This window comes from Monodelphis domestica, chromosome 1 (assembly GCF_027887165.1).
Source record: "Monodelphis domestica isolate mMonDom1 chromosome 1, mMonDom1.pri, whole genome shotgun sequence".
NCBI lineage: Eukaryota > Metazoa > Chordata > Mammalia > Didelphimorphia > Didelphidae > Monodelphis > Monodelphis domestica.
The window spans coordinates 584,149,600-584,163,957 of NC_077227.1; the positions used below are offsets into that span (position 1 = coordinate 584,149,600).

General features: G+C 39.6%; 1 protein-coding gene across 1 annotated transcript in view; it reads left to right on the forward strand.

Moving 5' to 3' along the window:
* IDO2 (indoleamine 2,3-dioxygenase 2) overlaps nt 1-8,959 on the forward strand; it is a gene marked incomplete in the record, with an annotated part of 96,990 nt that extends 88,031 nt beyond the window's left edge. The window contains 1 exon segment of the mRNA NM_001131058.1: nt 8,615-8,959. Coding sequence (NP_001124530.1) covers nt 8,615-8,959 — 345 coding nt within the window.
* Nucleotides 8,960-14,358: the final 5,399 nt, after the last annotated feature.

Below are 14,358 nucleotides of genomic sequence, written 5' to 3' on the forward strand. Positions count from 1 at the left end.
TAAAGAGATTCTGCAATTTCTTGGTAGATTTGAGAGAAATTGCTTATTTCTTTACCCCCCACTGGGGATATTGTGCAAAATAAAGACCAGTTTAGACCAAGAGATGGTGATGCAGGCTTGAAGACAGAACCACAGAATCCCAACCCTGAACTCTAATCCCTCCAAACAATGAGAAAAAAATCCAGTTAGTCTTTCTCTGTGCTGTTAGGTTTGCCTCCTGATAGTGCCTCAGGCCTGAACTCTGATAGTTCTGCTAATATGTATGCATATGATATTTTCAGAAGCTGTCTTCAGGAACCATCTTTGAGGAGCGCCATATTGGGAATGGGTTTTTAGTTTTTCTTTGGTATATCATAGAATTATAGAGTGGAAAGGGAACTCACAAATCATCCATTCCAACCCCTCCCTGAAGCATAAAACCCCATGAAACATTCCTAAAAGAAGCCACCCAGGGGGCAGCTGGGTGGTTCAGTGGATTGAGAGTCAGGCCTAGAGATGGGAGGTCCTAGGTTCAAATCTGGCCTCAGACTCTTCCCAGCTGTGTGACACTGGGCAAGTCACTTGACCTCCATTGCCTAGCCCTTACCACTCTTCTGCCTTGGAGTCAATTGACTCCAAGACAGAAGGTAAGGGTTAAAAAAAAAAAAAGAAGCCACCCAACCCCTACTTTTTTGTTTTAATTTTAATTTTCACTTCCACAACTTCTTTATCCCTACCCATGGAGAGAGGAAGAAATACAATACCCATTATACAGAAGTATATGTCATGCAAAACAAATTAGTCATAAAATAAAGAAAAAAATATGAATGATTCAACTTTTACTCTGAGTCCATTATTTCTTTATATGGAGGCAAATGGCATTTTATATCATGAGTTTTTTGGAGTTCTGGTGGAACATTGTATTGGTCATATTTACAAAGCTTTTCACAGCTAATTTTTCCTTATAATATTGCCGTTACTGTGTACATTGTTTTCTCAGTTCTGCTCACTACAATTTTCTAAGCCATTCCCTTCATTATTTTTTATAGTGTAATAATATTCCATCACATTCATATATTATAACTTGTTTAGACAGTCCTCAATTGAGGGGCATTGCCTCAGTTTCTAATTCTTTGCCACCATAAAAAGAACTGTAATGAGTATTTTACTGCATGAGTACTTTTCCTTTTTCTTTGATTTCCTTGGAGTACAGACATGGTAGTCATATTGCTGGGTCAGAGGATATGCACAGTTTTATAGTCCTTTGAGCATAGTTCCAAATTGTTCTCCAGAATGGTTAGACTAGTTCGTAGTTCCATCAATTGGGCATTAGTGAGGTATTTTATCACATATCCTAAAGCATCTGTCACTTTAATTTTCTGTTGTCTTAACCAATCTGATAGGAGTGAGATGGTATCTCAGAGTTATTTTAATCTGTATTTCTCTAATTATTAATGAATTAGAACATTTTAATTTTTTCATTAAAAAAAAAAAACAAAACACCTTACCTTCTGCCTTAGCATCAATACTAAGGCAGAAGAGACATAAGGGTAAGGCAGTGGGGGTTAAAGGACTTGCCCTAGGTGAGACACAGCTAGGAAGTTTGAGATCACATTTGAACCCAAGACCTCCCATCTCTAGGCCTGGCTCTCAATCCATTGAGCCACTTAGCTGCCCCCTAGAACATTTTTAGATGAATATGAATAGTCCTGATATTTTGCTCTTAGAATTACCTATTTATATCATTTGACTGTTTATCAATTGGGGAATGATTCCTATTTTTACCATTTTGGTTTGGTTCTCTATATATTTGATGAATGATACTTGTATTGGAGAAGTTTACTGTAAAATCTTTTTCTCCCAGTTTTCTACTTTTCTTCTAATTTTGGTTGCACTGGTTTTATGTGATGTGACAAGGAAATCACTTTAAAAGACTGATATATATTAATTTAAGGTCGCCAAGGAATTCAGCTATGTAATTCCTAAATGAAAACTCAAGTCAGCAGTCAACCTTTTATGGAGTTTTTAATTACAAACAGGAGGAAGAAAGGTATTAGAGAGAGAGAGAGAGAGAGAAAGGGGAGAGAAGGGAATAGGGCTTAAATACCCCCTCTGTTTAGGCTGGGCCAAAAGGCCCAAGCCCTTAGATAGCTGAGGCAAAGAAAAGAGATCAGTCCCTATCACTCACGTGACCAAAATGAAGAAACAGTCTCAGGGGCCTCCACCTCCAGCCTCCTTCAGAGCAAGCCCTCCTCTCAGACCTCTCCAGGAACTCTCCCTCCAGGACCTCTCTCCTCTCAGACTCCTTCAGAGCAAAACTTCTCAGAGCACAACCTCTCAGAGCAAAACCTCTCGACCTCCCTAGTCCTCAGACCCTGCTATCTTTAAGGAAACCATCTAAGTTCCCTCCCCTCAGTTCTCACATCTACCAATCACTGTCCATGTCTTCCCTGTGCCAATGGTGGCTCTAGCTTAACCCAGGACTGCCCAGAGGTCTTCTCCTTTGCACATGTCTGTTGAAGGTCATATTCTCAAATAATTAAATCTTGATCCTTGCTGCAGCCCTTCCTAAATCCTTTTACTCTGAGTAGGGTGGAGATTGTAGTTTCAAGACCTGGTTCTGTCATTCCAAGTATCTCTATTGTATCAATTCTAAAGTCAATCATGACTCAAAGAACTTCCTGTTCTATGCTTAAGCATAGGTCAAAACTCTTTCCATTGTTTAGCAAAAGGTTTCTGTCCTAAAGTAGTCTTAAGTAGGGAGGAGAAGGATCCTCCCATGCCAAGGGGTTTTCACATTCCAATAGAGTTCTTACTATCAGTAGGAAATTTTTTCCAAGTATGAAATTTTCAAATGGTGAAATTTCCAACATTAATAAGTCTAAGAAATTTTAAGGTTTACAGTGAAAACTTTAATTTAATTTAATTTATTTAAAAACTTTAATTTTATAGTCAAAATTATCGATTTTATCTCCTATGACTCTCTCATTCAGCCATAAATTCTTCCCCATCCATAGTTCTGACAAGTAATTTTTTCCATGTCTTTCTCATGTCAATATTTGCTAACAATATTACCCTTCATGTCAAAATAATGTGCCTGGTTTCAGCTTAGTATGGACCAACTCCTACTTGAAGAGTTAAAGTGACAGGTTAAAAACTCAGTACATCTTGAAATATCCTATTGCATTTTGGAGCAGTTCTTTGTTTTTCTTTTTTATTTAAGCCCCTTTGTTATATTTAGGTAAACTCTGGCTCTATGAGTTCTATTCCTTGATTTATTATTTTTAGTTCTTTCTTTTAAACTAGAGACATCAGTAAGTGGCCTTCTAAGTTTAGTACATTGCAGTAGGTTCTCAATAAATACATTATCTGCTAATTAGTTTTGTATTTTTAAGCAACTGAGCTGGAAGATACTATTATGGTACATTAGACATAATCAAAGTTGTTAATTCTCATTTACTCCCTCAGCAACCAGGTAAACCATTGAACTAGAATGTAAACTCGTCTAGGGCAGAGATTTTTTTAATATTTCATGTATCCCTATTAAGTATAATTAAAATTTAATAAGTATTTTTGATTATTTTGTGGATGTGTTTCTGGGTTCTCAAGATAATATTCAAACTGTATTGAGCGCTGTACTAGGTCTTGGAAAAGATAAGATACGAAGCTTGGATTAGACATAGTTCCTATTCTCATAAAATTTATGGTTTAGAAGGGGATACAACACAAATAGACTGAAAGATTATATGCTCAGTGCACTAGAAAAGTAGTCAATATCCATGTGTGGCAAGAGAGAGTAAAGGTTGCATTACTGAGAGGATCTGTGTGGGAACATGGTAGATAGACCCCAAAGCAGGAAGACTGACTTCAAATCTGGCCTCAGATACTTACTAGTTATGTGACTATGGCAAGTCACTTAACTCTAAGTTTCCTCATCTGTGAAATGAGCTGGAGAAGGAAATGGAAAACCACCCCAGTATCTCTGCCAAGAAAGCTTTATGGACAGTGTGGTCCATGGGGTTGAGAAGAGCCAGACTTGACTGAATGACTGAATGAAAGGATGAGTAGACTTTTAATAGTTGAAAGGGTGAAAAGTTACAAGGAGGCATTCCAGGAATAGAAATGGTATGAATAAAGGTGAAGTACAAGAAATAGAAAGATGCCTATGTTTTATCAGATCAAAGATTTTAAAATAATTAGTCAATAAAGATTTATTGTCTGCTATGTGCTAGCACTTAGCACAGCACATAGCATATCTTAGGAACTTTAAAAATGATTATTGATCGACTGACACCAGATACTAAGTATATAAATACAAAAATTGCAATAATCCCTTCTTGCAAGAAGCTTACCTTCTAATGTTCTAGGAGGGACTCTAGAATGATCTTGTCTAATCCCTTCATTTTTACAGATGAGGGAACTGAAGCCAAGAGAGATAAAATCACACAGGATCATATAATTTGCAAGTAGTAAAATTAGGATTTGAATTTGGATCCTCTTCTTCCAAAACATTATTCTTTGCAGAACACAGCATTGGCTGTGATAATATTAAAATCAGCTGCCAAACATTCAAGAAAGAAAGGAACCAGTTTTTATCTGGCACACATTTTTTAAAAGGTCATCAACAAATTATCTGATACAATAGAAAAGGTGGAGATGGAATAGAGTCAGAAAACTTGAACTCAAATCACAGCTCTATCACTGACCAACAGAATTAGAGTAAGGGGTCCTTAAAATTTTTTTGACATGGATCTCTTTGGGAATCTTGTAGTCTATGGATCCCTTTTCAGAATGATGTTTTGAAATGTATAAAATAAAATTTGTAGGATTACAAAAAAGAAATCAGTTACATCAAAGTTGTTATTCAGTTGCTCAGTTGTGTCTGACTCTTCGAGACATCATTGACTATAGCATGCCAAGCCCTCCTATCCTCTACTGTCTCTTAAAGTCTGTCCAAATTCATGGTCATTGTTTCTATTACACTATCTATCCATCCTGTCCTCTTCTATCTCCTTCTCCTTTTGCCTTTAATCTTTCCCAACATCAGGGTCTTTTCTAATGAGTCCCATCTTCTCATTATGTGGCCAAAGTATTTAAGCTTTAGCTTTAGTATTTGACCTTTTAGTGAATAGTTTGCATTGATTTTTTGAACTGCTGTCCAATTTGATCTCCTTGTTTTCCAACAGACCCTCAAAAGTCTTCTTCAGCACTAGATGTCAAGATATTAAATTAAAAGCAAATTTACAGACATGGGCTCAGAACTCCTCCTCCATTGATGACTCAATATTTTTCATCTTATTATTGCCAGGAAGATTCTTAAAACTCTTCATAATAACAAATGCCACCACTTTCCCCTCTATTCTGCTGTTTGCAAATTCCAAGACAACACTAATATCTATTATAAAATCCCATACTGAAATATTGCAGAGCTTAAAAACTGAAAAGGAGGTAGAAGAGATGGAGGGGGAGACCAGAGAGTAAGGGACCAGCATGGGAATGTCATGAACTGGCAGTAGATTTCAGAGTTAGAATATTTGGGTTCAAATCCTGGCTCTATCATTTATGCTCTGTGGGTCTTTGGGTCTGACTTGTAAAAGGACTTGTAGACTGACTGACTAATTTCTTGAAGTCACAACTTCTCAGGCTCTCTTTTCTTATATATAATGGGGCGAGGATGAGAGAATTGTTAATTATTCAGTTAGGCTAGAGTATAGAGTTTGGGATGTTTGAGATGAAGAAGGGAGAGGAAGAGCAAAAAAAATAAGGCTACAAAGGCAGAGTGGCATCAGGTTGTGGAGAGATTTGACTACTAGGTTAGAGAATTAGAACTTTTTTGTGGGCAGTAGGGAGCTATGGAAAGTTTGGAGCAGAGGAGAGATATGATCATATCTGCTCATAAGGCTTCTAACTTGGTACAGTTCACAGGTGGTCCGCACCTCTGCAGACTCTCCAATATTTATGTTGGTAACTGAATTGTTGAGGATCAGACCTGAGATGCCATAGTGAGTCCCCTTCCACACAATATAGCAAAGAATTTCATTAGAGTTGATCTACTAAAGCCATGGCGCAGTGTGAGATCAGGAAGATGCAAGACTGATGGTGGGAAAAAAAGGCAGAAGAAAGCCAGCGCTTTGCTGATATGAAAGACTACAAACAATTTTTCAGTGCCCTCAAGACTGTCTATGGGCCATTAAAACCCACCACCACTCCCTTGCTATCCTCTGACGGTGACACTCTCATAAAAGATAAAAAAGGCATCAGCAACAAGTGGAAAGAACACTTCAGTCAGCTTCTCAACTGACCCTCTTCAGTTGACCAAAGCTCCCTTGACCAGATCCCCCAAAACTGCACCATTGAACAACTTGACGTCCCTCCTTCAATAGAGGAAGTCCAAAAAGCCATTAAACAAATGAATGCAGGCAAGGCACTTGGTAAAGACGGGATCCCAACTGAGGTGTACAAGGCCTTAAAGGGAAAGGTGCTTCAGGCATTCCACATAGTGCTGACCAGAATATGGGAAGAGGAAGACATGCCCCCAGAACTCAGGGATGCCTCCATTGTAGACCTATACAAGAACAAAGGCTCACGAGCAGCCTGTGACAACTACAGAGGCATCTCACTACTCTCCACTGCTGGAAAGATCCTCGCCCGTGTTATACTCAATAGACTCCTGTCATCTGTTTCAGAGCAGAACCTGCCTGAATCACAATGTGGCTTCCGACCAGATTGCAGCACCATCAACATGGTCTTCACGGTGAGGCAAATGCAGGAAAAATGCCTTGAGCAGAACCTGAGTCTCTACATTGTCTTCATAGACCTGACGAAGGCGTTCGACACAGTGAACAGGGACGCATTGTGGGTGATCCTTAGCAAGCTTGGCTGCCCAGCAAAATTCATCAAACTGATCCAGCTCTTTCATGTCGACATGACAGGGGAAGTCCTATCTGGTGGAGAGACTTCCAATCGCTTCAGCATCTCCAGTGGTGTGAAACAAGGCTGTGTCCTCGCTCCGGTGCTATTCAACCTATACTTCACCCAAGTTTTATGACACGCTGTGATGGATCTAGACCTGGGTGTCTACATCAAATACCGACTGGATGGCTCACTATTTGACCTTTGCCGCCTGACTACAAAAACAAAGACAACAGAGAGATTCATCCTGGAAGCTCTCTTTGCAGATGACTGTGCTCTCATGGCCCACCAAGAAAATCATCTCCAAACCATTGTGGACAGGTTCTCTACCGCAACAAAACTGTTTGGCCTGACTATCAGCCTCAGCAAAACAAAGGTGCTGTTCCAACCTGCACCAGGGAGGCCAACTAACCAGCCGTGCATTACAATCGACAGCACACAGCTTTCTAAAGTCAACACCTTCAAGTACCTGGGCAGCACCATCGCCAACGATGGGTCCCTAGACCACGAGATCAATGCCAGGATCCAAAAGGCCAGCCAGGCACTCGGGTGGCTGCACTCCAAAGTCCTCCAACACAGCAGTGTAAGCACTGCAACGAAGCTCAAAGTGTACAACTCAGTGGTCCTCAGCTCGTTCCTATATGGTTGCGAGATATGGACACTGTGCCGGAAGCAAATGAAACAGCTGGAGTAATTCCACCAACACTCCCTCCGGTCAATCATGAGGATCCGATGGCAGGACCGAATCACCAACCAGGAAGTCCTCGACAGAGCCAACTCCACCAGCATCGAAGTCATGGTCCTCAAAACCCAGCTATGATGGTCTGGACACGTCATCCACATGGACCCACAGCGAATACCAAGACAGGTATTCTATGGTGAACTGTCAGCTGGACTCAGGAAACAAGGCCGACCTAAGAAAAGACTCAAGGATCAGCTAAAGTCCAACTGGAAGTGGGCTGGCATTACACCAAAGCAAACTAGAACTTGCTGCCTCTGACAGAAGCAGCTGGTGAACCCACATTAACCATGCCGCCATCACCTTTGAAGATGAGCGACGTCGACGTCTTGCCGCTGCACGTGAACGCCGACACCAGGCCACAGCCGCACCTCCCGTAACAACTGGCGTCCCATGCCCCATGTGCCACAAACTGTGCGCCTCAGACTTTGGACTCCAAAGCCACATGAGGGTACACCGTAGATGAAACTGCACAAAGACAATTGTCATTATTGGTCACCGAGAGACTACCACTATACTATACCATTCCATATGAGAAGCATTATGGTACAACAGAAAGAACTATGAATTTGAAATCAGAAGACTGAGATTCAAATTCTAGTTTTGTCACATATTTGTGACAGTGAACAAGTCGCTTCAGGTCTCTGGGCCTCACTTCCCTCACTTGTCAAATGAGAGGCTTAGATTTGATGAGTTCTTGGGTGATTTTCACTCTAAATCAATAATCAATCCACAAGGATTTATTAAGCACTTATTATCTGCTAGGCACTGTTCTAGGCACTGGAGAATACAAAAACATTATTAAGCAATATCTATCCTCAAGGATACTACTGAGAGAGAAAATAGGTACATAAATAATATTTAAATGGTGTTTTTTTGGGAGGGGCACAGGCTTTCTAGACACAGCTATGATGTCTGAGAGTTGGCAGGTCTTTCTTCTCTTTTGACTTGGCTCATGTGATGCTCCTCTGGTCTCTTTTAGCTACCTTCTTGCGCAGAATGAGGGAATACATGCCTCCTTCCCATAGAGCCTTCTTAGAGGAAATCCACTCTGCCCCTTCTCTGAAGGAGTTCATCTTGTCATCTAGGAGCTGCCTGCTGCATGAAGCCTATAACCAGTGTGTGAAAGCCCTGGCTGAACTGAGGAGCCATCACATCAACATCGTGGCCAAGTACCTCCTTACTGGGGCAGCCAAGGCCAAAGATGGGGGCTTGGACTGCCTTACAGGGCCGCCTCAGGCACTGGCAGAGAAGGGCACAGGGGGAACAGTTGTCTTCAGTTTTCTGAAAAGCGTCAGGAACACAACTCTGGAAGGAATCATTGACCAATGTGAATGAATTTACCCTAACTTCTGGTAGTCTAAAGGAAAGGAGGAGGATGGATCTTACATCCCCTTTCCCTTTTTCTTTTCTAGCCCCTACATTTCCCCCATGTCCTGTTCTTCAAGTGGCATATCAGAAATCCATTGAGTATATTCCAAATAGAATCCTGTATTTCTGGGCTCCATGGAACATCCTGTTCTGCTTTGTTTAAGAGCTGTTCCTCATCACAGAGATGGATTAGCATTGCCCTTTGCCTAAGACACTTCCTTATCTGAGTAGTGTTTAATTCATGGCAAACAGTTTTGGACACATCCCCATTTATAAATATATAATTTACTGTGTCTGCTTTGTGCTATCCATAAGACAAATCTGCCCTTAGTTTAGAACTCCAAAACCAAATCAAATGCCTCGTTGACTCTTTCTTTACAGGAAAAGTTCAACATTCCTTCAGCATTTAATGCCATTACAGCATTCATTTTAAAATCCTAAAATATAAGCTCCACGCTGTTTCAATTTTGTCTTTGCTTTCCCAATATCTATCAGAATGTCTTGCACATAGCAGCTGTTTAATAAAAGATTGTAAAATTTGAATTATTTAATTTTTGTCTATTTCCCAATGGCTAGCACAATGATTACCACATGATAAATGGTTGAAAAAAAGTTTTTGAATAAACAAATGAATGATTTCTGTGCATAATGCATTATGTCAGTGGCTGGAGAAGACATAAAACTCTCAAGGCATTATTCCTGACCTAACAGAGCTTGTAGAGAAACAAAGAACTGATGTGTGTGTGTGTGTGTGTGTGTGTGTGTGTGTGTGTGTGTGTAAAGTGGAAAGAGAGAGAGAGAGAGAGAGAGAGAGAGAGAGAGAGAGAGAGAGAGAGAGAGAGAGAGAGAGAGAGAGAGAGAGAGAAGCCATTCATGTATATCCCACTTAAGCTTCACAGCAACCATGGAAATGTAGGTACCACATATAGTATTATTCCCATTTTTATAGATAAACTAAGGATCAAATAAATCCATATTTTAACCCCAGTAAATGTTAGTGTTATAGTTATCTTCAAAAGTTAATATTTGAACCCAATACAGTGCTCTATAGATTATAGCATGCTGACAAACACACAAATCATCATCATAAATATTGTCAAGCTGGACTCCCAACAACAGGGAGGAGTGAGGTTTGATTATTATTTTTTGTGCTATAACTGTTTATTATTTAATTTCATTTCCTCAACAGCCTTGTGGCTGAAGGGGTGCAGGAAAACAGTTGTCTTCCAGCATCTAGAAACAGTAGTCTAATACCCAACTAGAAAGGATAAATAGGTCAAAGAGGCAGCTACCAGATAGTAGACTGGTGTGAGCTCCTGAGATACTCACCTGTCTTGCTTCCCCTATTTTTGGTCTCCTCAATAAAAGCCTTGTGCCAGTTTCCTAGAAATTTTGTCTCTCAATCATAGAATGGTAGAGTGCCTTTCTTTCCCCTACCTTTATACATCTTTGCTGGATGTATACTTTACTTAGTGTGCTTGGCCCAAGTGTGTTTGGTGGTGTTTTCTATAGGAATTAAAAAGCCAGGTTGGTAACTCAGCTACTATTCCCACAATTTTGCATAAGCGGAAACTGAGGTAGAACAAATTGCCTGAAGTCATGCCACTATTAAGGGACCCATATGGAATTAGATCTGGTCTTCTTACTTTAACTATGTCTTGTTTCCCCTCCATAATGTCTATCTCAAGAATTCAGAAGAGGAAGGGGTCATTTAAGGCTGAGTGGGTAAATGGGAATCTGGGAAGACTTCATGAACAAAGTAATATTTGACAAAATGGCAAGTGCAGAAGTAGAGAAGGGAATAAAGTACTAGGGAAACTCTTAAGTACTCCAGTTTGGTTGAAGGGCAGTGAAAATAAAAATATAAATATGGGCACAGAAGGGAGCCAAATGATAGCCTGAGGAATTTGAACATCATCCATGAGGCTCTGGGTACCAGAGAGCCATGGATGGTCTTTGACCAGATATGTGGAAAAATATGAATTGTACTTTAGGAAGGCTACCTGAAAACATTGGGTAGAATGGACTAGAAGGGCAAGAGACTAGAATCAGCTAGACCAATTAAGAGCCTGTTTCAGCAAGCATTTAGTTGGATAGCACTGTGTGAGACAGAGAGAAACATACAAGGAACCTGGAAAGATAGGTTGAACTAGGTTATGAAGGGCTTTTTGTGCTAAACAAAGGAGGTTATATTTTACAAAAGAACCAGTACAAAAGCACTGTGGTTCACTGAGAAGGGGAGTAACGTTCACATGCTACTCTGGTAGCAGTAAGAAGGATGGACTGAAGTAGACTTGAGGCAGGAAAACCAATTAGGAGACTCTTATAATAATCTATATGAGAGGGGATGAGAGCCTGAACTAAGGTGGAAGTTGTGTGAGTATTAAAATGGAGCAAATGTGAAAGAAGTTGGGGAAGCAAAAATAGCAAGATTTGACAACTGGCTGGTTACTGTGGAATAATAGAGAGGGAGGAATTGAGGATAATGGTATTATTATTAATATGGAAGACAGAAAGGAAGAAGTTCAGAAAAGGAGTTGGTTTGGGGAAAAATCAATTCTTTTTAGAAAATTTTGAGTTAGAGACATCTCTGGGACATCCTATTTGAATTGTCTACTAAGTATCTAAGTGGTACAGTGGATAGAGCACTGGGCCTGGAGTCAGGAAGACCTGAGTTCAAATCCAGATACACTATTTCCTAATTTTATGGCCCTGGGCAAATTGTTTAACCCATTTGCCTTGGTTTCCTCATCTGTAAAATGAGCTGGAGTACAGCTGGGTGGCCCCATGATTGAGAGCCAGACCTAGAGACAGGAGGTCCTAGGTTCAAATCTGGCCTCAGACACTTCCCAGCTGTGTGACCCGGAGCAAGTCACTTAACCATTACCTAGCCCTTACTGCTCTTCTGCCTTGGAACCAATACTTAGTATTGGTTTTAATATGGAAGGTAAGGGTTTAAGAAAATAAAATAAAATGAGCTGGAAAAGGAAATGGTAAATTGCTCCAGTGTCTTTGCTAAGAAAACCCCAAGTAGAGTCATAAAGAGTCAGATACTATGGAAATGACTGAAAAACAAGAATAGGCAATTGGTGATGGACTGAGACTCAGAGAATATTGGAGCTGGGATGCATAAATAGACAAAGGAATCATCTGTATAGAGCATTATATTTTAATTTAAAATCTAAGAATTTTGATTTTTTGTTTGAGATTGTATTTTAATTTAAAATCCAAGATTTTGATTTTTTGTTTGAGATTGTATTTTTATAAAAATCCAAGATTTTGATTTTTGTTCAAGAAAAGATCTTCAAGGAAGAAGCTTGATAACTCCTAAATCCAGAGAATGAATTGTTGCAGAAAGATGCAGAAAACCTACACTTCCTCAAGAAGATCAAGAATGAACTTTGGATGTGGTTGATTGAACTGAAGTTTGATTGAATGTTTATTGTAAATGTACACATTTATGCCAAAAGGGACTGCCTCTAATTTGGCTTTCTGTTCAAGAATGAACTTTGGATATGGTGGATTGAACTGAACTTTGATTGAACATTTATTGTAAATGTATACATTTATGCCAAAAGGGACTGCCCCTAATTTGGCTTTCTGTCAATGTGCCTAGCAAAACATTGGTTTTGCTTTCTTTCTTTTTCTATTTCCTCCCTCACTACTCTAATTTCCTCTTAGAAAATTGAATATTGTGTATATCTATAGTTAGAAGTGCATTTAGGACTACAAGATGATTATGTTAAATGATCAATGGGGAGACTAGTCTCCCAATGATCATCAGGGGGGATTGTGAACCTTAAAAAATTCTCAGACCCTACTTCATAAGGTTTGGTTAAGACCATTCCCCATTTAAACAATGAAGGGATGTAGATCAGGAATGTGAGACCTCTACTCCACCCCTACTTAAGCATACGTTAGGGGAAGAAACTCCTTGCTGAACAATGAAAAATACTTAAACCCATACTCATAGTAAGGCAAAAGCTCTTAAGCTGTGCCTATTTTTAGATCTAATACAAAAGGGTGCTAAGTACCTATAAAGGTCAGGCAACTTGTGAATTTACAAGGAGCAAAAAGGTGAGAACTTACTCAGAGTTTTTTTCAGGTGTGAACTTAATCAAAAGTTTAAGCCTACTTAGGTGTGAATTAAGAATGGTCTGTCCTTTGGAAAATATCTACTGTGATTGGTAGATGTGAGAACTTAGGGGAGGTGACACAGGAAAAAAATTCCCTTTAAAAGGAGATGAAAAGCTGAGAGAAGGGACTGTCTCAGAAATACTCTCTCTGGAGATGGAGCTGGCAAAGTTGAACTGGTGTCTCTCTGAACACTAGAATTTTGCTTGGGACAAATCTTGTGATGAGTGGATTGAAGACTGACTGATCTCTCTTAAGGCTGGCCTAAGCTGGCCTAGCCTTTTTTCTCATTATTCCCTTTCTCCCCCCCCTCTCTCTCTCATTCTCTTTAATTCCTCATTTGGATTAATTAAAATCTCTATAAAACCCAGCTGACTTGGGTATATTTCATATTTGTGAATTTTTCCCTGGCGACCACTTTATATTTTGATTTAAATCAAGACACTGTCTTGAAACCATATTTCTGTGGTCACTATTTAAGCCAAACACTCTTTTATCTGCCACAGTTTATAACTCCCACTATTTTAATCATCACAGCTTATCACTAAATTCCTGGTTGCTGAAGAGATCCCAGGAGAGAGAATATATATAGAAAAACATAGGGGACCTATGGCAGATCCTTGGGCAATACCCACTTCTAGAGGAAATAGTCTGAATGAGCAATGGAGAAATTAGCTAGAAAAGAAGAGAACCCAGAGAGAATAATGTTCTGAAAGCCTAAAGAGGAGAGAATATTCAGAAGGAGGAGCACTTGGAAAAAAAGTCCATCTGATTTGACAATCAAGACATCATTGGTAACTTTAGAGAGAGTAGTTTCACCCCATTGATGAGATTAGGGACCAGATTGCAAACACTTGAGGAGTGAATAAGAAGAGAGGAAGTCGGGGCAGTGAGGATAGGCAGCAGTTTCCAGGATTTTGCCTTAGAAAGGGAGAGATGTAAGATTTTAGCTGGAGGGTCTAAAGATAGGGGAAGCTTAGTCATATTTGAAGGCGGCAGGAAGAAGATAGTATATAATACTTGTACTACTTATCTCACAAAGTGGTTGGGAATCTGTAAAACTTTAAGTATTATAGAAATATGAGTTATTATTTTTACCACTATCTTGAATCTGTTATCTTGTAGGACTGTGTTATTTGTTTTTTTGAGAACACTGCTGATAGAGATGCTGGTTTCAGAAGTGACAATTCAATGGCAAAGAGGAAACTACTCCCATTGTTGAT